Raw genomic sequence first — 24082 nt, forward strand, 5'->3', positions numbered from 1 at the left:
ATTTCTTTAGACGGACTTCCCTCTTCTCTTATTACAGTTAGAACGGATTGAAAAAACAACTTACACATTTGGCACAAAGCGGCCCCATTACAAAAAGGAGCGGCGGGACCGGGACCTCCACTAGATTTAGCGAGGCATATTGCCCAAACAAAGCACTTCACTCTTATCTTATCTTATAGTGAAATTCCAGATCAAAACCAAACAAAGCACGCGTCTTCTTAACTAACTATTTAGTTAGATTCCAGATGACAACCATTCTACAAGACAAAGACGATTCAAGAAGCCGTGCCTTGAAGAAAAAACGATTCCAAATTACAAAAGATTCGAAATGACCTCCTCCCAATAATCTAAGAGCTACAACGCAGCGCAAAGAAGCGAGTGAATTCGATGGATTGAGCTCCAAACATCCATACCACTTTCCTTCACTAATTAGCTGGACTTCGAAACATAGGAATCAAAGTGGGAGAACAAGACATAGGAGAAGACAGATTTCGCACCTACATGATAGTGCCAGTTACGCACGTACTTTATGTGAGTCAAGCCAGAAAACACGGAAAAACTGCACGCTACAACAGCCCAGTATGTCGATTCCAATCAAGGGGAGGAATCAAGGCAGAGGGAGTAAGTACATAGCTAGTCTTATACGGGGCAGGGAAAGCACAAGCCTTAGACCAACAATACAACAATGAGACAGAACGTAGCAGGCCCTCAACACGTACATGATAGTTCACAAGTACATGATCCAGTGAAGACAGAAAGCAGTGGGAAAACATCACACTACAATACAACAGTACGTAGGTTCCAATCCACGAAAGGAATACAGGCGTACCGAGGGAGCACATAGCTAGTCTTATATGGAAGGAAAAGCACAAGCCTTACCCCGAGAAACCCCATGCTAGAATAGGCCTATGCACTCCCATCCAGCGAAGAAAATCAGATCGAGCATGCAAAAATTCATAATAAATATATCACAATTCAAGGCAGAAATCCCATCGAGCATGCAATAATTCTCAATTCAAGGTGGAAAACACCTCCATCTATTCAAGGCGGAAAATCGCATCGAGGTAAGAGTGCAAAAATGCAACTACTGCATGAAAATTAGAGGGAAGGAAGCAAGTTAATAATCACACATCATTCCTTTTTGACATCACGATTTCAGAGACATTCATAGCTTAGGAGAATCCACCATTAAATAAGGCTCCCAATGCCCACTCAATTATTTGAGTCGTTTCAAAGAAGGAGATGAAAGCGAGTCCAGGAAGGTCGTTTTGTTTGAAGTTGATCAGTCTAATATATCTCCCTCCGCCCTTGGCTCATAGGTAGCTCTGGAAGTTAGGATGTTTGCAATTCTAAATGGAGGGATTGGGAAGGAAGAGTGATCAATGCCAGCTAAGGTTGTTAGGTATCTTTGAAAGAGTAGCGTTACAGTTCATGTCAAATAAGAGCGGTGGGAATTCCATCTCAAAGAAGACTGTTGGTCCAGTCCATCTCAAAGTTTGAGGACTCAAAGAATGGTTCAAAATCTGAGGTATGAGTTTAGGATGGGCTATGTTGCCACTGCAAGGTCGTTCTTCTGTTTAGGTCTCCCTCCGGCTCCGGTCAAGGCATTATCTGGGCGCTGTTGAAGCACGCTAAGAAGTCGCTTTAGGAAGTCAATGCTTAACGTTTTTGCTTTCCCGCAAACGTATGAATGCTTTCCCGCCAAACGAGGCTTTTGCGCCAACGAACGAACGAAATGCTTGAATCCAAAGATGCCGAGTAAGTCGATGTTCGGTGGTAGCGTTTCTGAGAATCTTTTTCTTTCAAAGATATGGACTGGTCTTTCTTTCCCTCTCCCTTTATCAGAGATCAAATTACAAAACCAATATTTCCGTTTGGACAGACAGATGAGTTCCTTTGATCCCTTTGTTGATGAATCCAAGGCACTGGTTCAACGTCTAGGTCAGAAGGTCAAGGCGAATTCCTTTCTTTGTCGATGAGTTAGTAGGTCATTTCTAAGAGTTAGGTCTTCAGGACTATATCATAAAAGCGGCTAAGGTCTTTCTATAGTTTCAAATGTCCTAAACTCTAGGGTTGTTCACCAATCCAATATAGGTATCAGCACGTGAAGAGTATCCGGCGGTGGGCGTGTTATCTTTCAAATCTTCAATCTGAGGGGAGTAGTCACCAATATAATATCATTTCTAATAGAAGAGAGAATCCCCATTGCTGTAACCCGGATTGCTTTCAGCCTAGCTTGTGTGTCAGTCTAGAAAGAATTCATTGCCTTCAGCCGAGCTTGGGTCCGGGGCACAGGTAAAGAAAGAATCCTCCGCTTTCAGCCTAGCTGGATCCTCTTGAATCGTCTCTCCGTCAAAAAAGAATGTGGCGGGGAAAGGTAATGGTTTGAGAGAGAAGTATCGGCTCCGGCCGTGGAGCTATCATATCGGTCTTTTCAATCTTGTAGCCGAGTGTTCCCCAATATAGCCTAAGCCAGTGAAGAGACCACTAAATGCTGTCATGCGATCGAGTAAGTCGACGAAGAAAGTCTTCTATTATCGAGTTGTCGTTCAAAGGCGGTCAAGAAACCCTTTGTTGCGTTCGAATGTCCCGTTGAAGGCTCTACTATTTTTTATTGTTGTTGCTGAAATTTGAGAAAAGTGATCAGGTCGACATCTCGGTCAAAGAACAAAGGCTAGTCGTCAACGAGCAAAGGCAGCCAGTATTGTTCAAAGGTTCTCCCGGCTCGAGTCCGGTGATGGCTCCTTTCGTGGATTAGAATTTCTGAATGGCCCCAGATAGCGTTAAGTTGATGGGCTTTCAACCTGAATTCTCAATATCATCTATGGGTGAATGGTATCAGAATGCCTCTTCCGAAATAGAAGGTTATTCGGCTTGTTCGTGAAAGCACAGAGGAATTCAAAGCATTGTAGCTGTTCCGAGGAAGTTCAATTCCAGAGATGGCTTGGGAGCGTAAGTGGGTGACGATTAACGTGATAGACCCTTTTCCGTAGTTCGTTCCCATTTTTTGAACCTTGGGTTCAGATTCCATGATTCCTTTCTTTCAGTTACAAATTCCTCAACTGCTCTTAGACAAATGTAGTCCGAGAGTAAGATATTAGGCTAACAAGGAAGAAAGCGGTCGTTCGCGGATTGCAGTTTCAGGTTTCTAGGAAGGAGAAACCGGGTCTCAACCAAATCAATCCAATAGAGTAAAGAGCTAGTAGCGGTCTTCCCGGGCTCAAGGTCTAGTGCAATCTTTGTCTTATTTGAGAAAGAAGTAGCCGAGCCTAGGACGAAGGCACAAAATGCTTTCTCGCCAATGAATGAAGAAATGGTTTCTCCTTTCCCGTCAAACGAATGAAGAAAGGGTTTCCCAAGTCGCGGATTGATTATTCTATTATAATAGTCTAAATCGATTAGCCAACTTTGCCCAAGCTCAGGAGTTAGTGCTTTCCTTTCATATTCATTATTACATAAGGTAGACAGATATAAGGTCAACAGAAGGTCAACTCGCTTCAGAAGGCTGGAGGTAACCTAAGATTCCTAAATGCAAGGGTCTCATACATTCCAAGTAGCATAAAAGTGGCAACTTGGATGTTTGAAAGACCCGCCGGATTCGCTCGGAGACTAACTCACTCGTCTCGTTCATGTATTTACTCGCAGCATTCGCAGCAAACTCGCAGGCAGGAGAGACCTTGAGTCCAGGCTCAGGAATCGACTAGTTCTGAGCGGACTCGGGCAGCTGCTGCTTGGATTAGCGTAGAATAAGAGAAGCCGTCATAGGAAAGGAAATGACTCAACTTCAAAAAAAAAAGACAGATGCCGCCTACGTACTCGTGCTCGTAGCTCGATCGGAGGTCAAGAGCCGTGGTCCAGCGGAAAAACGGAAGTCGTCCGTATCAAGTAATACGTGAATTGCTCAGTAGTGCTTCGCCACTACCGTAGCTGGCAGAAATAGCTTAATGGTAGAGCATAGCCTTGCCAAGGCTAAGGTTGAGGGTTCAATTCCCTCCTTCCGCTCCTGGTGTTCGAACTAGTCATTAATGGTTGGCTTCATTGGTATCCTTTCGGTATGCCTTGCGAACATTTTCATTTTAGCGCCTTCTCTTCTTTAGAGAAGCCAAACTCGAACGGATAGAGCAGATGGTCCAACTACATAACTTTTTCTTTTTTATTATTTTTATGGTCGTGCCTTGTGGCACGGCAGCACCCGTACTATTGAAATGGTTCGTCAGTAGAGATGTTCCCACGGGTGCCCCTTTTTCCAATGGTACTATAATTCCTATTCCTATCTCTTCATTTCCTCTTTTGGTCTATCTACATTCAAGGAAAATCATACGCTCCATGGACGGAGCAAAAAGTGGAGGCTTGGTCAGAGCAAGTCGCCCTATTCTATTACCAGACATAATTGGGAGAAGCTCATCCGAAACTAGAGCTAGAAAGGCCTTATTTTTTTTCGTTCCCGTTCTTCATTTCCGTCTTCTCGAATCCAAGGGGGACTTCTCATATTTAGAATCTTTCTGCAGTGTGCTCTGTTTACTATTCTTTCTTACTTTCCTCTTTTTAGCATGCGATAGGTCAGCGAAGCGTGAGCGGGCGCGGAGAAGGAAAGGCCAAACACTTCGGGCGAACGGGAATGAGCAACGACAAAATGACAAGATGAGGTGCTCTGGGCACCCCCATTTAGATTTAGAAAGAAGGGTCGAAGGTTTTGGGCCTCTAGCTTTCCCCGTCCCCCCTGAGTTGGGTGTTGCTTGTGTGGGGGGCGTGCCACCAGAAATCGGGCTTGAAGCTCTCGCCTTACCAAGGAGCCGACAGCTGATGGCTATGGCTGTTGGTCACGACTACTACCAAAAGGTTCCAATGAAGATGAATATTTCACATGGAGGAGTGTGCATCTGTATGTTGGGTGTTCTTCTGTCGTGCGACCCAGCGGCTTATGTGCGACATGTGGCCCACGCCTCCTATTTGTTCAGGGGGGGCGGCGTGAACTCTGATTCGATCCGAGTATTCAATCCCGCCGCTGAGATGCTCAGTTGACTCCTTAACCTTGATAGGAAGATGGCTTATTCCAAAATTCGTGCATAAGGGTAAGGAACTTTGGATGAACTAATGCGAATGGGTGTAAGCTTCGCTGCTCGGAAACACCCAGTGCTGACCACACTGAGAGACACGAAAGCGCAGGTAACGCTAGTTGGCGAAGTGGCGTTAAGAATCCCTAGCGGTACGAAAAGAGAGGTCGTGATGATATCATCTACGTCCATACCGCTCCTCGTGGAGTAGATCCCGCATCCAACCAAGTCTTTGACCAGGGAACGGGATAATTCCCACTACCGCTGGCAGGCCAGCCGGGCCATGAGCGCGGTGGGAATGGGCTTCCCAAAAAGCCAGCCCCGGGCCGGGGTCAGCATAGAATGAAGGGAACGGCCCTAATGTTGTGTTGGCAAAGCCAACTACTTAGGTTGCGGACGGAGAAGAGCGGACGTGGGAACTCGGGTCGGGGTGCAGCGTAACTAAGAGAGCCATTCCATTTAGGGCGAAACAGAATGGGTGGGCACGAGCGGTCTGGTGTCCGAGTCAATTGGTCAGACGACGACTACTTCACTTATTAGATTAGTATTAGCCGCCTAACCCGAAATGAAATGAGATAAAATATAAAGAACGCAAAGCACTAGCGCTATAGGATTGGATTTTTGGGGGGGGATAAGCTCGCTTCTTCACAAGCTTACCCCCGCCCCGACCGGCATCTGCTGGGTCTCCCCATCTCTCCTAAACTTCCCCCGATCTTTGGCCCGAGCTGTATGAGGCAGAAACTCGTCCCACGTACAGTTCGGAGGCCGAGCCCCACCCCAGCAGTAATGGTGCGGCTTAGGTCAACTAACACAAAGAAGATACAGTTCACTCAACGATTGCCTTTGGGTTCCGAACTCCATATGGGGAAGGAACGTTGTTGTTTCCGAGGTCTCGATCATTTATATGGACCCACTTTTCATTTCATTTATGGGAATTTGATGATCTATAAACCGTCCCTAACAAACGATCGGCTCATGTTTGAGCATGATGAATCACTTCATGCCGACCTCTTGCTCATAAACTTTTCGGCCTCATATAAGAATCGAAAACTGGAGCATTTTCTGCATTGGTGGATGAAGAGTCGCAAACATAATAATTTTGGGTTAACCATGTTCCCAGAAAAAAAGATACTTTCGAGAAAGGACGAGCACGACTGAAGTGGCTATACATACAAATCTATTTACGGATCTATATGCTTCGATTGGAACTGGAAGTTCCAGAACAGGAGGTTGGTATACCACCATAATGAAACTGCCTTTTATTTTTTTTATTCGGATAGGATTTATGTTGGCTTTGTTGGGAGGCTCGCCTAGTTTGTTACGTCAGCTCCAAAAGGATAAGTTGCGTTGGAATCGAGAAAGTTTCGTGGAGTTCATAATTGCATAAAAGGAGTCAGAGTAGTGGCTGCGGCGCGTCAAGGCACTTCTTTGACGGTCTCCGTCTCGCCCGTCTGCCATCAGTAATAGGAAAGCTTTCAATCAATAGAAATCGTATTTGTGAATAAATCCCCTTTGTTTGAATCCAATATTATGCACTTTTTCGGTAGTAGGACTCTCTTCTGTCCGTTTGAACTCTTGAGCTGGAGCAGGAGCAGGAGAACGGAATAGGCATCCATTAGCTCTGTTCCTTCGCACGACATCTATGAAAGCAGCAGTGGGCGAACTGGCGGTGAACAGGAAGAGGGAGGACCGCCCGATCGCTAGGAAGAAGCAAGCTTATTCCCCGCGCGGATGTCATTGCTCACTAGCTCCTTTCGTCCCTTCCAACGCACCATCAACAAAAAGAAAGAAGAATTCTGAATAAAATGGACTACTACTAGAGCCACGGGAGCGAGCCATAAGCGAGCCTTGTCGTAGTATTAGGAGCGATGTAAAATCCCAGTGAAAGGAATACGTAGCGAATAAGGGGAAGAATAGAAAATCACTATTCGGGGCTCACTATTGCCTCTATTACATAACCTTTCTCTGGTCTACTCTCCTGGTCACTCAATCTATTAGCCTGGCTTAGGTCGAAAGGGCTTCCCTGTTTTCTGCTTGACCTTCGTAGCGCATCAAAGAGACTTCACTAAATCACTTTTTTCTCTCCAAGTAGTCAATTAGACTATAGCCAACTATTTGATTCGGCTACACTTCTTGACTTCATGAATTTACAGATTGAAAATGAAAAAATGCAACCATTTAGAGGGGGATTTGTGAGTCTTATTCACCACTTTCAACTGACTCCTTATCCAATCAACAGAAAGCTACTACAGAAGTCTCGGCTTACTATCTTGACCAGCAAGAAAAGGTGAATGGAAAATTGCCTCAGATATCTTTCTTTCAAAGTCGTGCTATCTAGCTCATCTTTATGCAGGAAAGGGATGCGCGTGACTAAGGCTATACGCTGCCCCGATTGCTTCTTCGCTCGTTCAAGAATTCTATCTTTTCACATCGCCAAGCTTCTACGGTACCAAAGAAGAAGGGAAACTTTCTGTTGATTCTCTGTTCACATTCTCTTTCAATTCCTCTGCATAATAGACACACATTCCCAGCAGACTATCTAGCTTCTTTGAACAATCTTCTTGCTGTCTCTGAACCTTTTTCTCAGAAAAAGAATGAGACCAAAGAGGCCACGCAAAAATAAATTGGTGCACTCAAATCCAAGAAGACTTCGGACATTACCACCTAATACAAAGGCTTATAGGCTCTAATGTATAAGATCCAGTCTCATCTTGATGGTTCTATTGAGAGATAGAAAGTGTCATTAGTAGCTAAAGGGTAGACGCAAGTGATTGGGAAGGATGATAAAGAGACCTTCGCTTACTAAATTTGAAACTGTGATGGTTCTAATAGACTTGGTTGGCGACAGCTATGGCCTATCTACCAACTTGACATTAAGAATGCTTATTTACGACGTATGAGACCGTTTGCCTGTTTTCATCCCCATATTTGTGGTAGGCCTCCCATCCTCCCATAAGGATTGTAGATTTGCTTCGCCCTCACCCAATCGAAGGGACTCCTAGGGGTCGTTTCATCCACCGGAGAGCCCATCCTTAGTTGTTTTGTTTTCTAAGTTCCGTTTCCTTTTAGTAGTCTGAGTTCATCTTTTCCGCTTTCAAGCGTGTACACACACTGAAAAAGGATAAAAATATCCCTTTCATTAAATAGGTAGCTCACTGGAGCAAGCAACGAAGTGCCATAGGGTTCAGGATAAACTTATACTGAAGTAGGTATAGGTACAATCTCTTTGTGGATCAATCTATAGAGTTCATAGAAAAGGAAAAACCTGAGATTATAGTTGGAGAAAGCCGCATAGAATACAAAAAGAAAAGGCGAAGGTGACTTTACATCTCAGTCGAAAGCGGTTAATCCGGATCCATTTCATAAGTGGACTGGGGAATATCAATCTCAAAGGTCTTCGCTCGGTTCCATAGTTCAATCTAAAGCCTGTGAGTCTTTCACTTCAATTGAAGAAGAATTTTTCAAGAGACAGCTTTGAGTCTCTCCCCCGGGTTCTCAAAGGAGCTGGTTAATGAAAAACCGGGCTAGCTCGCAAAGAGAAGTGGAATCATAAAGATCGAGACTGCACTGACTAGGCTCACCTTTTAAGTCAATAGAATAGGGCTAGTTCATGCGCTTTGTTTCTAGTGGAAAACTTGAAGGCCTCCATGGAGGGGTTCGCCCTCCAGTATGAACAAAGGTTCAGTCCACTCCAAGCTTTGCTACTGCATTGAAAGAGTTGTGGAAGCTGCCAGTCCTGGTTGAGGAAAAAGAAAAGACTACGCCAAAGAACGTTTATAAACCATATGAAGTTACAGGGAAAGCGAAAGAAGCTCTTTAGAGGTCAACTTTCTCATATAATCGAATTATTAGTGAAGGAGCGAAAGAGAACTCGAAAAAGGCCAAGAGGTATAGGAAAGATCGTCAACCGTTTTCCTCTTATAGCACGCTTAGCAGCTCTTTCTTTTTTATTCCTTTAAGGGTTACTTACATCAACGGCGGTTCATCCAGGCTGCCTGATTGCAGGCATTGAAGTTTCAACTGGGTAAGACTCCCCAAAACACTTAACTATCTATCTAAACATGGCATTCTATTCTTTCATTCTGCCTTTATGCGACTATATTCACCATTCCTTGGACACGCTTTGACTGCAAGTGTGTAAGGCTCCGCAGGGAACGCCCTGTTAGGTAAGAATGCCGCTACCATGTGTGGATAAGCCTTCCGATTAGCTGACTGAGACCATCTTCGGCTTATAGCTGGTAGAACATCAGGGAAACTCCAATATATGGCAATGGCATTTAAGGTCTTTAGCTCCTCAACAACAGTAGGTCTACTAAGCCTAAGCCACTAAGGAAGATTTGAGTTTTGAATCAAGATCTGCTATCTGCCCACTGCCCCTACCCATAAACATTCTGACTGCTGATTAGCTTAGCCCACCCCGACCGAATCTCATTCAGGTCTTCTCTTCTATTAACAAACAAGGTATATATACCTGTAAGCCCACCTTTACATTCTAATGCTTGTCTTAGTTACAAAGACGTGAACCTTTAATTTGCAAGAGTAGTTTCATCGGCGTAAGGGAGGGAGAAGGTTGTTCGACTAAAGCCCGACCTCTATGATTTGAAATGAGTGCAGAAATTTCCCTTCAAGAGAATGATCTTTACAGGAAAAAGAGCCCAAAGGTTTAGTCAGCTATTGTCAATCGAGAAATGTAAAAAGAAAAGGATCTCGCTTAGTCGGAAGCAGGTGCGCCAACTCCTGTTCACAGGCGGTTAAACGTAGGTATTATTCCCTGCATTTGACATCTCCAGAATGGGGAATATCCAGACCTAGTCGATAGCTTAGTAGCCCTAAAGGTTTAATTACCAGCAAGCATGGTTAGGGTAGGAGTAAGTGGAGGTTAGGTAACCCAGCCAGAGGATTCCGTTAGCGGGTTGATTCCGAGCTGGTAATCGAATAGGTCACCAATCGTCCTCGAAAGGGCGGTTCAAGCGCATGAGTTCAGAGGTCTATAGATCGTGATCTGAATATAAAGTGGATTCCAGGGGCAGCTGCTTCTATAAACACAAGAAAAGGTCTTGTGGACTTACGGATTGATAACTTGCCAGTACACGCTGAGCCTCGTCGATGAGATGAGGTACCTCATTTAGGATGACTATTGGAAACGCGCGGTGCCGCGTTAGGTTAGGGAGCGGGGCTCATTTCATCGATCATTTCTGCACGAGCAAAGCTCAATAGTACATATAGATTCTAGCATAAGCTGTAATTGCTGCAGATAATTGAACAGCGGAGTTTCTGGGTGGGTTCCATTGTGTCTCGTCAGTAGATTCGGTATTGACATAATATCTTACAAGATAATACTCATTGTGGAGATTATCTCCGTATTCTGTATCGCTTTTATTGACTAAAGGATTATCTATCTTTATCGCAAATTTCAGTAACAAGACTCTTAGGAGAGATCCCAAATCTCCCGTAGAGTGAATTCATTAAAGTTTTATATACAAAAGACATAGCTTCATCACCCCTTTTCTTAGCTTCTCTTCTTCTCTCGAATAGGGATTTGACAAACTCCTTGAAAGGAGACTCCATCTTCTGATTCTTATCATAGAGATAACCTCTTAAAGGTATAATATTGTAACCCACAGATTTGGCTAACTTTAACTCTTCGCTAAAATATATACCCACCCATTTACCAGTTGGAAAACGTAAGACGTCATTCTCTTTATAAGGTAAGAAAGGTCTATCAATAGTAGATGGACATTCAACATAAGCTTCAATAAAACCAAACAAGTCATTTAAGTCTTAACCTTCAAAATCACTATACCAAACAGGCTCTCCTCCAGGCATAGGATATGACATCATTACAAAAGGATACAAAGAGTTCACATCATAATACTTGAGATCCTGACCACGTGGAATGTAGACATCAGAATGTCAGCCATAGTACCCACGACGAATGAAATCATCCTCGTTACGATTAGGGATATAAATAGGAAACACTTCCATGTTGTAGTATTTCATACGAAAGATTAGAAGAGCAAGAGATGAGATCGTCAAAACTTCCGTTATATCAATATTATACTGACGCCAGTAGTTAGCTTGAGACTTACACATGATACCACCCAATAGACGTATGTCCTGGTTCATATAAGCTAGCAACTCAGCTTTACGATATTTCAGATTTTCCTCTTTCACACTTTCATGATCTACAGAACCTTTAGAACCTAAGTCAGGACATATAGCCTTACCCAGATCAACAAGTTTTCCAGGGAGAACTTTTAATGAGTCAATATATTTATAGGTAAGACTCTTGTGATTTTTACAGAATATAGATAACTGGTAGAGACAGTTGTTTCTCATCAGATCTTTGATCTTATACTCATTCACAAAGAAACGGAGATAATACTTAATTATTATAACCCCGTCAAATTTGGACATGTTATGAAAATAGATCGTTTTGATTTTTCTTTTGAAAGCTACCTTAGATATACGGTCGATGAATCTTATCATCATGTTGTCACTTCTTTCACAAAATGTATCGTGATAGAAATCCTCACTATAATAAGACTCAAATTTATGAATAGGAATAGAACCCACATCAGCATCAGGCTCAGTTACTAAGAAACCCGCAGCATATGGTACATGAACTAAAACCCCATCTTTATTAAAGTCATACATGATAGTCTCGAGATCAGCAACATTGAAAGCTTTCCTTTCTCCCTTCCTAATATCAGCTTTTGTTATATACTTTTGAACCTGACGCTTTTTACGAAAGCTTTTTGCTGGAGGAGGGGTACCCTCCATAGAAATGAAATCTTGCGATTGAAAGGTTGTCTTTAACAACTCATCCAGTTCTAATAAGCAAACACCTGATGTATCAATATGAGATTCCTTAGTTTTTTGAGACTCATAATAAACATGTATGTGGATATCATAGATATATGAAGATTCATATTTTTCAGCTTGAATCAGCATCAAATTCACCAAGGCTGTATATAAACCAAGACTGGGTTTCATCTCACCATTAGCATTTCTCAAATCTAGAGAACTACCTAATACAAAGGATATCTTATTTGATCTGCAGGTCAACTGGTGACAGCTTGTCCTGTGGGAAGGTTGTTAAAGGGTGGGGACCAGGGTTCGAGGAACGCCTGGCGCACCAATAACCTACTGTGGATTTGGATGAATAGTTCCATTTGCCCAATGAGAGGTTAGGATCGATGCCCTGCAGGGCCAGCTTGGGGTCCGTTTGGGCGGCTAGCAGTGAGGCTAGTGGGCTAGCAGTGAGGCTAGTGGGATCCACGGGACAGGTTGTCACAGGATTACAAAAAACCAAATGAAATCTCATTGTAAAATTTTAATGCTAAATTTTAATTTTAGAGACTACATGATATATATATTTTACATTGTTTTTATATTTAAAGATTCATCTCCATTATCTAATTTAGATTATCATCTTATAAGCAATCATTCTCTCCTCCTCTCTCACCAATATCAAATGTTGTTATATCTAATATGTGTTGTAAGAGTTTGATTCTATATTTTAATTTAGAAAGTATTATATATAATTAACATTGTTTTCAATTTTTTGTTTATTTATTATAAAAATAAAATATTTCTTTTATATTTTTTGCCTTTCTAATCTATTCATATTTATTTTTAAAATTTTCATAGCTAAATTTAAATTCACATATGTTGGTTTTAACAAAAATTCAAGTTTATTTGAGAATCTGTTTTAAAAGGTTTATCTTCATTATCTATTTTAGATTAGCATTTTATAAGTCATTATTTTTCATACTCTTACAATATTCACCACACAATAAGGTCATGAAGTTAAAAAGATCCATCTCTAATTCTCTATTATGTACTCTGGTTATCTCACATATTCATGTATCATTTTTAATAATTTAGAATGATCAATATAATTATCCATTTATAAAATCTATTTTATTTTGTAAAGTCTATTTTGTTTTGTGATCCAATAGATAAATATGTAAAGATAAATATAATATTTATATTATTTAAGATTTGAGGTTTTTGAAAACAAAAAGAACTTAATTATAAAAAAATTGATTTTCTTGATTTAAGCAAAATGAAAAAAGTGAAATATAGAAAATTATATAATTATTAAAATACCATTTAACTAAATCCTGTAAAGATGAAACCATTAGTATGAAATCTAGCACTATAAATTAAATTGATGAGTGAAAAAAAAAAAAAAAAAAAAAAAAGGATTGAAGTTATTCTTGGGGTTTTAAAAAATCTTTAGATTGAAGTTCATATAATTTTAAAAAAAAAAAAAAACTAATTTAGTTTGTCACTTCAAAAGTAATATTTTCAATTTGAAATACTATGTGTGAATGTTGAGTTTATATCAACAAAACAATCAAAAAGTGTAAATTTTGATTGAGCCACTTGGTATTCCTTTTCTTTTAAGTAAAAAATAAATTAAAATATTTATTTATAATTAACCCACTTTTAAAGGCATTTAACTCCATTTAACTCTACATTTAACTCAAATGTAACTCCTACCTAATAATTTTACATTCATTCCTCCAACTAATATATTTATCATTCATGAAAAAAGGTTTTTGGTAAAATTTTAATATTTTTTTAATTATTTTAATTGCTTTAAACTTTGAAATGAAGAATATTCTATATACAATAATTTATATGTAGTTACTAAATTTTTTGATAATCATTTGATTCAATTTTACTATTTTACAGTCTTATATTTACAATGTCATTAAGAAAAAATCTTAAAAAATCAATGTTTAACCTCTATAAAGCATGATCATAAACATAGATTCTCTTATATTAGGAAAATGTTTAAATTTCTATATTATTATTTATATTAATATAGCTAATTAATTTGTAATAATTTTTTGTAGTATCAGTTAATTTTTTTTTATAGAAAAGTTTATATAGTTTAAATTTTGTATAATAAATAATCATACCAAAAAATGTTGACAAGAGTGTTATTTTAAAAAATTGCTATAATCTTTTTTAAGATTCATACATTAGTATAATTTTTTTGAGATTATACATTAGTAAAACAATATTTTAGTTTAAGAAAATTTAAGAAATATAATCAAAACTATTATGTATACAACCACGCATTGGGTGGACTAATTACCTAGTACATACAAATATATGAAGTTTACACACACAAAAAAAAACAAATTGTGTTTTTAAGTCTTTATTAATACGATATGATATGACTATTAATAAGAAAACACAAACTTTCTAAACCGACCTTCAAATTACGACGAACTACAGATCCATACAGAGATAAGAGATGACCGATCCAGCTCTTCTTGTTGTCCTCTCGCTCACTTTCCATTTCTCTATCAACACCTTTTTGATGTGTGGACAGCTCGAGACGACAGTAGCCACTCCAGCCGAAGTGATCCCTGGACAATAAACCATGTGACAACTCTCCAGAAGTGTGCACTTCTGTGCAAGATGATTCAGACCAGTGTCTGTTATATTGTGGCAATGGGACAAGACCAAGTCTTTCAGCATTGGACATCCTTCTCCAAGCTCCGCCAATGACATGTCTCCAATGTTCTGAAATTTTGTGATCAAACCCGAGCTTGAGATCTCAAAACAACAAACACACACACACTTTTGTTTTAAGAAAAGAAGGTTGGGTCTATTTACCTGAAGAACACTAATGTCGAGGTGAGTAAGTTGAGGACACCCTTTGGCGATTGCTAAAATTCCAGCATCACTGATGTGATTACAACCACTTACGTTTAGTTGTTGCAAGGAACAACCTTTTCCAATGGCGATTAATGCTTGATCTCCAACTCTGGATAACACCAAAACACACGATTAGCTTTTGTCCCGGTGCTGTTTAAGAAACAAGATTCAAAAGAGTTGCAGGATTTACTTATCGCAAAACCGGACACTAAGCTCGGTTAGTGATTTGCAGTGCTTTCCAACAGCTACAATTCCTTTGTTTCCAATCTACACAAAGAAAAAACGTAAATAACAGTTTCTATGTCTACAATTTAGGAGGAATACTTTATTTCAAGAGATGAGAGATTATGCCTCGTAGCATCTGCGGATATGGAGTTTCTTGAGGTTGCGACACCCTTTAGCAACGCTGCACATTGCATTGTCTCCAATGCCTGAGCAGTCTACTAAGTGAAGTATTTCTAGGGATTTACAGCCTTTTCCAATTTCTTGAAGAGCAGAATTACCTATCCTTTGGCAATACAATAAAGCTAACTCATTGAGGCGCCTGCATACACCCGGAAATAACGGTTTGATCAATGATCCAGCCCATAATGATTTCAGATGCTGTTAACAAGAACTAAAGAAAATGAGAAAGAAAATGTACGAGCAAGATTTTCCAATTGCCTCTAGTCCATGGGTACCAATGTTGTGGCATCCATTAATTTCTACACGCGTAAGCTCTTTGCAACCATTAGCAATAGCTTCTAAACCTTTGCAAGTCAGAAAGCTGCAATCACTTAGAGTGAGATTCTTCAACATTTTACACCCTTTACCGATGGCCCGCATCCCCCTGAAATACAAAATAACATCAAGTAAAACATTATCCTACACAAGGCCATAGTACAAAGGCAAGTGTCTTTCCATGTCCTTCATATAGTCAACCCAACATTGAGCACATCTTCGTTTTAAATGTCTTATACCCCCCACGTGATATATTGACAAGAATACATATAATAGAAGCACGTAATGAAAGACAAGAGCAAAATCCTGAGGTTTTCCTGATCCCCTGACATCTCTAACAGTTAAATTATGCACCAGAAGCATTGGATTGCACGCATAAAAAAAAAAAGCCAAAGGTATACTTAAAAGGAACATCACTAACTTGTCACTAAAATGCTGAAAGCTATACAAAGCCAATCGCTCCAACGAAGTACACAGGTCTCCGACAGCGCTAAATGCCTTATCCGTCAGAAGAACACATTGAAGACTCAGATCTTTCAAACGGTTACATCCCTGAGCCACTGCTATCAATCCTTTATCATGGATGCATTCAGAATCCAAAAACAAAACTTCAAGTAATTTACAGTGAGAACCAACTGCTTCCATAGATAAATCTGTTATTTTAGCTGAGGCAGCAACACCGATAGACTTCAAGGAATTGGCACGGCCAACAACTAGATCAATAAATCCAACATCAGTTACGCCTTCGCAAAAACGCAGGTTTAGATCTTCGAGTTGCTTACAAAACTTTCCAACAGCTGCTAAGCCTTGATCTCCAACAAAGCAACCCTGAAGACCACATCCTAAGCATATGAGATCATATTGCTTTTTTATCAAGAGGGATATAGGAAAAAGTATATAAACAGTTGTCTATATAAGCCAAAACGGGTGTTACAGAGATTGAACAAAAGAAAGATATATGCTTTTACTGAATGATGAAGAGTAGTATCTGAATAGGAAAACTTTGAACATGACTAAAGCTATCCATATATCTTTAAACACATACGAGGGGTTAAATTACCTGTAAATCCAGAGATCTAAGTGAAGCACACTTCTCAGCGAAGGAACACATACCAAAACTTGAAACATTAGGGCACCATATCAAGCTCAAGTTTTCTAATCTTGGGAATCCATTGGCAAGAGCAGTCAAGCCCGCATCAGCCAAGCTGCAAGACTCGACGTTCTCAGCTGCAGAGTGTGTCTTACCATTCAATTTCTTACGCTTACTTGACGACGACGGGGACGACGAACTGTTCCTCCCACGTTTTCTCGTCTGCAAAATAATTGAGGATTCGGTTTCTAAAACTGTAAGCATCACTTGAGAAGGTTAATAAAGCTACCTAGCAATTACTCTATGTTTTTCGAAAAAATACATTCTCCAGAAATGAGATCAATGTAGAGAAACAAAACCAAATTCAAATCTGAATCCTAGAGTCAGAGGTCAATTGAACACAACTCAATCCACTAACAATCCTAAAACAAAGGCGGATCCGATCTCAAATTCGATGAGGGAAAAAAACATTACAGGGGAAGGAGAGAGAGAAGGGAGGGAGACGGAGAGACGCTCGTCGACATGGATAGAGGTGATATGGAGGAAACGGCGAGACAGAGAGACGAATTCTTCGGGAGAAATGGAAGCACCGATGCGAAGCGTGGTGCGGCTGAAGCGCTCAAGAGAGAGCCATCGTTTGCAGACGAGAGAGCAAGCGTCGCGGCTGGGTTTCGATTCAAGTCGTCGGAATATCTCGAGGATTAGTTCCTCCGGTAAGGTATTGTTTATCCGATCCTGACCTCTCATGGTTCAGACTCAGAGAGAAAAAGATTGTAGTTTGGTTGTATGATACTATGATCTTCGTCTGTAATGGCGGATCCGTGGGTAAAGATGAGGTTGGGGTCGGTAAAAAAAAAAAGTGTACAGTAAAAATCATTTCTAGATTAAGGTAATAATAAATGGGAAAAATGTCATTAAAATCATAACTTTCAAATTTTGGCCATTTAAAACATGAACTTTGTTGTAGGCCATTTAAAACATCAACTTTCGTTGACTAGTTTTTTTAAACATGAAGTTTCGTTGACCAGGCCAAAATAGACATGACGTTAAATCCGATAGTTGATCTACTAACAGATGTTACTATGCCGTTAATCACTCCGTTACTGACAAAACGACATCGTTTTAATTGAAGTTTTAGTTTGAAATAATGTCATTTAAACCATGAACTTTTAAATATAGGCCATTTAAATCATGATGTTGTAAATATATGTCATTTAAACCATGAACTTTTAATTTATGTCATTTAAACCATGAACTTGCCCTGGGCATTCGGTAAAAACCAGACAACCTAAAAATTTTGGTTATCGAAGCAAATCGAAGAGAGAAAGCTTAATCGTTCGGTGCAATTGATTTGAATAACCGGATTTTGGTTTGACTCGGTAATCGAATCGATTGGTTTATTAGAAACTGTAGAAGTATATAAGCTTAATCGGCTAACCCGTTTAACCCTAGTATAGTTTATCTCTTCTTTCTTCGACTCTGCCTCATGATGCGATTATGAGAAAGAGAGAGAAGAACATCAGTTCATCATTCTTTTTCGATCTTTGTCATGTATTTTGTGTCTTTTTGTTTTTTTCTTGAGTCTTTTTCATTTATTAGGACACTACACGTCTGAAGGATTGATCATCTTGTTTTAGGATACTGCACTAGAGTTTGAAAGATTGATTACCATTTTTATGTATTATGGTTTACATAACATAAATTTGAAAGTTCATGGTTTAAATGACATACATTTACAAGTTCATAGTTTAAATGACATATATTTACAAGTTCATGGTTTAAATGGCCTGTATTTAAAAGTTCATGGTTTAAATGACACTTTTCGAATTAAAACTTCCATTAAAACGACGTCGTTTTGTTAGTAACGGAGTGATTAACGGCATAGTAACGTCTGTTTGTAGGTCAATTATCGGATTTAACGTCATGTCTTTTTTGGCCTGGTCAACGAAACTTCATGTTTAAAAAAGCTAGTCAACAAAAGTTGATGTTTTAAATGGCCTACAACAAAGTTCATGTTTTAAATGGCCAAAATTTGAAAGTTCATGATTTTAATGACATTTTTCCCAATAATAAATCTTTGATAATTGAAATGTTACGTTTGGTATCAATGTTGTCCTTTAATATAACTAGGAATGCGACCCGTATGTTGCCGCACGGGGAGGTGAAATCCTCAATTAAAATTTAACATTTGTAATTCATCCTAAAATCATTCTTTTCTCAATCAATTTGATCATTTTCACTTCTTGCTATTGCTTTCTGCTAATTAAATAACCAAAGATTCATTTCAATGTTATTATATTTTATGTTGTCACACACAAAAGTGAGCCTTTTTTAGAGCTTGATTTACTATGAACATTAATTTTAATCATATATAAAATTTCACTTATGTTTGTCTCCGACCATATGGTGCTATATATTGGTATCCTTTCTTAATTCGCTATTAGAAATTGTCTTTGTTGTTGATCATTATCAATCGAAATACATACGAGGCTGCTTCTCTCTTGGTTTATTTACTATATCGAGAAAATACTAAATGCCACTTGTCGAAGATTGGGATCGGAGTAGATGGCTGGATTGAGTTTCGTTTCCCCTTCACTTTGATACGCGATTTCTCTTTCCATAGATTACTGATTCACAAATCACAATCAATATTCCGATGCTGTAAGCAAGTGGAGTTTATATACAAATGATTTACTATGAACATTACTTTTAACCATATATAAAATTTCACTTATGCTTGTGGATATTTTTTTCTCTCACTTTTAGATATGTACAAAACCGAGTTTTATATGACCAACCAATCAAACCTAATTGGTTAGTATAGAGTAACTCACATTCTTCAGCTACAACTTTTAGAGATATATATTTGGCTATAATGCTTTCCACAGTTACATGCATGTTGGTCTCATGTTTTCCCTCAAAAGACCCCCTTCTTTCCTCCCTTTTAATGGGTTAATCTTGATTACCTTATTTCCTACTAACACATTTGATACATGGATTTGTAATATTTGCTTCAAATCACATATTCCTCTTTGGAAAAGAAAAAAAATCAAGACGTAACTGACCTAGAATGTATATAGACAAAAACTTATACACTCATCAGCTATTCAATCAAAGCAATTCAATTAAACTACAAAAGTTCAGAAAATTAATAAAATATAGAACAGAGGATTTTATGTTGGTCTCTCCCAATCCATCCCATTCCACCGTGTCGGCTGCTCTCCATCCAGGCTGCATCCCCCTCTATTTGATTTCCCACTTATGTCTATGAATCGGTACCATCATGATCTTCAATAAACGACAGCGAAAACGAAGTCGATGTGGTGAAACAGGTGATAATAATATCTCACCTTTTGATGTTCTCTTCTTTAGGTTAAACACTAATTTTATAAATTTCTTGCATTTTCTTTTTTTTTGGCAGATTCCAGATCACTCTAAAAGTGACTGTTATACATTATGTTTTTAAAAAGTTGTATATACAGATTAGAAAGTCATCAAAGACTAAATAAGTTACCTTTAGTAGATCTTTTCTTTCTAACTTGACTTGTCATTTGGTTGTGCTTACGCTTTCTAGAATTTGATTTTGTGTTGTCACAAGTATGTCTGGCTTTTTCTTCGGCACTCTCTATTTCCATGCTCATTTGTAATATTTCTATATATTATCAAAATGTTTGATACCCAGAAAGTATAATAAATTATAATTCAACTAAAATTTTTAAAAACTTTATTTACAAAAAATGTAAACTAACCTGGATCATGAACATCTAATGGAAAAAAAAATTAACATTTATACCATGTTTGTTAGAAAAATAAATAGGTTAAAATAAGAACATATATAAAATTATAATTATACCATGTTTGTTAAAAAAAAATTGGCTTATCCATAGCTCTAACATCACTGCATATCATCATGCCTCTCGTATCTTGGTTTTGGTTTTTCCAGAAAGTCAAAAAATAAAATCTGCACATTGAGAATCAAAAACATTAGCCATGCAAAAAATATGGCACACGTACTTAATAACATTAGCCATGCAAAAACATGAAAACCGGAAAGGCTAAAAATTTTGAAGAGACTAAAAGTTAACAAAACTAAGATTAATGTATGAACTTAATAGTGTCGACTAACAGTAATAATAATCTAACCGAGAAACACTATAGGTCATTCGCAGCAAAAATATTAAATTACCTTGAATTAGAGATTGATGCTTGAAAGTTTAAAAAATACTTCAATAGTACAATTCTTTAGTACTCAGAAACAATTTTTCGAAACTTGTTTATGTAGTCTAGAAAAGTTTATATATAATAACAAAGAGGTGTAAGACATAGAGGTGTGAAATGTAAAGGTGTAAAAATTAATAGATGTGAAACATAGAGGTACAACAAAAAGGTGTAACACATAGAGGTGTGAAATTAAAATGTGTAAAAATTAATGGATGTGATTTTTGAAATTAGGAGGTACAACAAAGAGATGCAAAGACTAAGGAGGTGTGATTTAAAAGGTGTAAAAATTAATGGATATGATTTTTGAAACCAAGAGGTACAACAAAGAGATGCAAAGACTAAGAGGTGTGATTTAAAAGGTGTAAAAATTAATGGATGTGATTTTTGAAACCAGGAGGTACAACAAAGAGATGCAAAGACTAAGAGATGTGACTTTTGAAAGATGGGGGTGCGACGAAAAGATACGATTAATAATTTTAAACTGTTGGATTAAAACTGGAACTAATCTCATCCGTTAGATTAAAAGTTGACACAAAAAAGTGGGTTTGCTATTATATATAGATAACTAGAGTATCAAAATTGACAAGACAAAGAGCAAGGCATCTAAATTCCGCCAAAATTACCACATATTAATTTCATCTTGATTTTGTTTACACAATCGTTTTAGCGTCGATCATATACTAAATTCTCAAAAACAGAAGTAAGATATACACACAAAATGTAAATCACATAAAGGCATTGGGTTCTGCTTATAGTTATAACTCAGATCACTGAAAACATCATCTTATGCTTTCCTTTTCAGTTGTCACCTTGCCTGAGCACACGCAATATGGTCAAGAAGAGGTTGAGGATGTCCAAGTAGAGAGCAACTGATGCGAGGATGTATTCGTCATATGTGAAACGCTTGATGAGGTTGTCGGTGTCGTAGACTATGTATCCACAGAATACCAATGCGCTGATTCCTCCATATACGGCAATAGATGTCGGGCCAAGAGGGAAGAACATCTGCAACATTATGATAACAAACAAAATTTTCAAGGCTCTCTATATGTATGGAACTGTGTGTTTTGGTTTTATTGGTGAGGAGGGAGTATTTTTGGGAGACGGACCTGGATGAAGCTTGTGACTAGAAGAATGATGAGACTGGTGAAGAGAATGGGTCCAAGGAAGCTGAAGTCTTTTCCTTTCTTTGCAGCCCAGAAAGTGTATGCGGTTAGAGACCCGACCACAGACAGTGTCAATATCAAAGCTTGAAGGACGATTCTTCCTGATAAAATACGTAGACAAAAATAGAGATTGTTACTAGACTATTAACACATTGCTGTTTCAAGTTGTAGGCAAAATGTGTTCTTTGTCAATAAGTAAAAAAGCGGCAGGAACTGCGAAGAATCACAAGAATGATTGATAACAAACAGATGATATTAAAGGGAAATATAAATAACCTTCTGTCATAGCACAACTGACACCCACAGTGAAACTCAATGAGACAGTGAACAGGGCAAGGAGGATCAAGTTAACAGGATGCTTCTGGTGGTAAATGTGAAGAGGCCAGATTACTGCAAAAAATTATCTCCCAGTAATCAAAATCACATGAGAAATTAATCATCTCAAAAACTATAATATAACACAGCTCCAGAGCTGTGCTAGATAATAACATCTTCCAGCACATAATAACACAAATTGCACATGATGCCACCAAGAGAACCTTCCCAGACAAAAACTAATAACTGTTCTGACTATTGAAGCAACCAAACAAAGCAAACCGCATAGAGGACGATCAAATCATCTCGAAACCATCGTATAATTCCCTAAAGCTAGGCAGCAGAAACTAAGAAATGAATCATACAATTCAAGAATTGCAATTCTATTATCTCCACACCACAAACAAACTACACGAATCCGCCTAACCAAAATCAGAAATCTCAGATCAAACCTTAAGAAAAATTCTAATTACAACATCCAAAAAAAAAGAAACTAAATATGTAACAAGAAGATTCGAATGAGATCTACGTACAGATGAAGGGGACGATGCAAAGGAAGAGAAGAATCCCAGGAGATCCGGTTAAGAGATCGTTAACAGGAGGATTAAGAACAACGACGGCGGAGATAAGCGTGGTGAGGAGAAGCTGAGCTGAGAGAATCCCATAGACTTTACGAATAAAACTCCAACGGAGCTGGTTCTCGCCGTAGCTTAGCCCTGGGTAAAGCGTCGCTTCTCCAACTCCCATCTCAAGATCAATATCCTTCCGATCCCGATCTATGCCGGTCATGCTCACGCTCGCGTATCCGTACGGTTTCTCCATGGCTAAGATTTTGGGGGTAAACGAACGAGTCTCTACGAAGCAGATCTGGTTGATTTTGTTTTTGTGGGGAAAATAAAAAAGATACGATTTATATATTTCTGTGTTGACGAAGGAGACGAGTCATTTCCTTCTAATCTCATGAGATGATGTACACGTGGCAAATTCTACGGTTAAGATGTTTTTATAATAACGCGTTGTGTTATTCATAATATCCAATCAACGACGCTGTTAGTGAATTAAGTCTTTAAATTAACAAGACCAAACAGAAATGGTAGTATGTACTAATAATAATCATACTAGATTTGGACCCGTGCTACAGCACGGATTGAAATACATTTTATTATTTTTAAAATATTATGTATGTAATTGTATATAATATTATTTGGATGCAACTTATGCAAATAATTTTTATTGTAAATATTATTCATGAAATGTAAATGTATTATGTAAGTCTTATATTGTTAATTTTAACCCGTGTTAGAGTATATAAAATTATTAATCCGTGCTAGAGTGTGTCCAGCAGCTTCCGTGCTAGAGTATATAAAAATTTAACTCGTGCTTGAGTTTGTAAGTCTTAAAATTATAATATAAAAACAAAATTCAATCTGTGCTCTAGCATGGTCCTAATTTTTATTGAACGTTATGGTTTATCAATAAAATCTGTGGAAAGTAAATTTTTAATATTGTGTTTAAAGATCTTTGGAAACAACTTGATATATGACTAAAATCTTCTGAAAATACAGTTTGAAAGATCCATGATTTTATTTATTACCATTAATATATCAATTATCAATTTGGAATATCTCCAATTAAGGTTGCACCCAATATTTAGGTGTAACCATTAATATATGAATTAATCTATAACCTATCTATAACCTATTTGTAATCATTTATAATTAATTAAAAATATAAAGTCTACAAAAACTATATTGTGTACTTCTTTTTATTAAAAAGGAGATCATTTGAAATAACTCCGCGATTATAATTTTAAATTAAATAATATAACTTAA

The 24082-nt window shown here is 38.2% G+C and overlaps 3 protein-coding genes, 1 non-coding gene and 2 pseudogenes across 5 annotated transcripts; 4 read left to right on the forward strand and 2 right to left on the reverse strand.

Moving 5' to 3' along the window:
• The first annotated feature begins 2832 nt into the window (after nucleotides 1-2832).
• Nucleotides 2833-4645, forward strand: LOC147930670 (uncharacterized; annotated as a pseudogene).
• On the forward strand, nucleotides 3931-4002 carry TRNAG-GCC (transfer RNA glycine (anticodon GCC)). The gene has a single exon. It is a non-coding gene; the product is annotated as a tRNA-Gly (tRNA).
• A 158-nt stretch (nucleotides 4646-4803) lies between the features above and the next one.
• On the forward strand, nucleotides 4804-5755 carry LOC147930672 (uncharacterized; annotated as a pseudogene).
• A 1467-nt stretch (nucleotides 5756-7222) lies between these two features.
• LOC147930673 (uncharacterized) lies at nucleotides 7223-7677 on the forward strand. The gene is made up of 2 exons (XM_087476981.1): nucleotides 7223-7341; nucleotides 7572-7677. The coding sequence occupies exons 1-2, from the start codon at nucleotides 7223-7225 to the stop codon at nucleotides 7675-7677; spliced, it is 225 nt and encodes a 74-aa protein (XP_087333107.1).
• Nucleotides 7678-14094: 6417 nt separating this feature from the next.
• On the reverse strand, nucleotides 14095-17494 carry LOC104718318 (F-box/LRR-repeat protein 4). Its single transcript, XM_010436046.3, has 8 exons — nucleotides 17023-17494; nucleotides 16519-16770; nucleotides 15880-16286; nucleotides 15382-15567; nucleotides 15090-15282; nucleotides 14929-15005; nucleotides 14697-14847; nucleotides 14095-14603 (listed from the first exon to the last, which is right to left on the reverse strand). The coding sequence occupies exons 1-8, from the start codon at nucleotides 17293-17295 to the stop codon at nucleotides 14307-14309; spliced, it is 1836 nt and encodes a 611-aa protein (XP_010434348.2). The 5' UTR covers nucleotides 17296-17494; the 3' UTR covers nucleotides 14095-14306.
• Nucleotides 17495-21377: 3883 nt separating this feature from the next.
• Nucleotides 21378-23313, reverse strand: LOC104718309 (BI1-like protein). 2 transcript variants are annotated; one of them, XM_087477898.1, is made up of 5 exons: nucleotides 23241-23313; nucleotides 22784-23117; nucleotides 22212-22325; nucleotides 21879-22036; nucleotides 21378-21774 (listed from the first exon to the last, which is right to left on the reverse strand). In XM_087477898.1, the coding sequence occupies exons 1-5, from the start codon at nucleotides 23277-23279 to the stop codon at nucleotides 21568-21570; spliced, it is 852 nt and encodes a 283-aa protein (XP_087334024.1). In that variant the 5' UTR covers nucleotides 23280-23313; the 3' UTR covers nucleotides 21378-21567. The 2 variants fall into 2 exon arrangements, with proteins under 2 accessions (XP_087334024.1, XP_010434338.1); XM_010436036.3 differs by lacking the exon at nucleotides 23241-23313 and having other exon boundaries at nucleotides 22784-23226.
• Nucleotides 23314-24082: the final 769 nt, after the last annotated feature.

The sequence above is a fragment of the Camelina sativa genome, chromosome 12 (assembly GCF_030686135.1).
Source record: "Camelina sativa cultivar CO46 ecotype springtype chromosome 12, ASM3068613v1".
In the NCBI taxonomy this organism is placed as follows: Eukaryota; Viridiplantae; Streptophyta; class Magnoliopsida; order Brassicales; family Brassicaceae; genus Camelina; species Camelina sativa.

What these genes read in the sequence shown, in the direction of transcription:
- LOC147930673 (XM_087476981.1), top strand. Translation starts at nt 7,223, where the DNA reads ATGCAACCATTTAGAGGGGGATTTGTGAGTCTTATTCACCACTTTCAA. An exon ending in ATCTTGACCAGCAAGAAAAG is followed by an intron (nt 7,342 to 7,571) that starts GTGAATGGAAAA and finishes TCTGCATAATAG; the next exon opens with ACACACATTCCCAGCAGACT.
- LOC104718318 (XM_010436046.3), bottom strand. Translation starts at nt 17,295, where the DNA reads ATGAGAGGTCAGGATCGGATAAACAATACCTTACCGGAGGAACTAATC. An exon ending in GCAATTGGAAAATCTTGCTC is followed by an intron (nt 15,283 to 15,381) that starts GTACATTTTCTT and finishes GGGTGTATGCAG; the next exon opens with GCGCCTCAATGAGTTAGCTT. An exon ending in TCGACATTAGTGTTCTTCAG is followed by an intron (nt 14,604 to 14,696) that starts GTAAATAGACCC and finishes ACAAAATTTCAG; the next exon opens with AACATTGGAGACATGTCATT.
- LOC104718309 (XM_087477898.1), bottom strand. Translation starts at nt 23,279, where the DNA reads ATGAATAACACAACGCGTTATTATAAAAACATCTTAACC. An exon ending in TTGCATCGTCCCCTTCATCT is followed by an intron (nt 22,326 to 22,783) that starts GTACGTAGATCT and finishes AATTTTTTGCAG; the next exon opens with TAATCTGGCCTCTTCACATT. An exon ending in CAGTTGTGCTATGACAGAAG is followed by an intron (nt 22,037 to 22,211) that starts GTTATTTATATT and finishes GTATTTTATCAG; the next exon opens with GAAGAATCGTCCTTCAAGCT.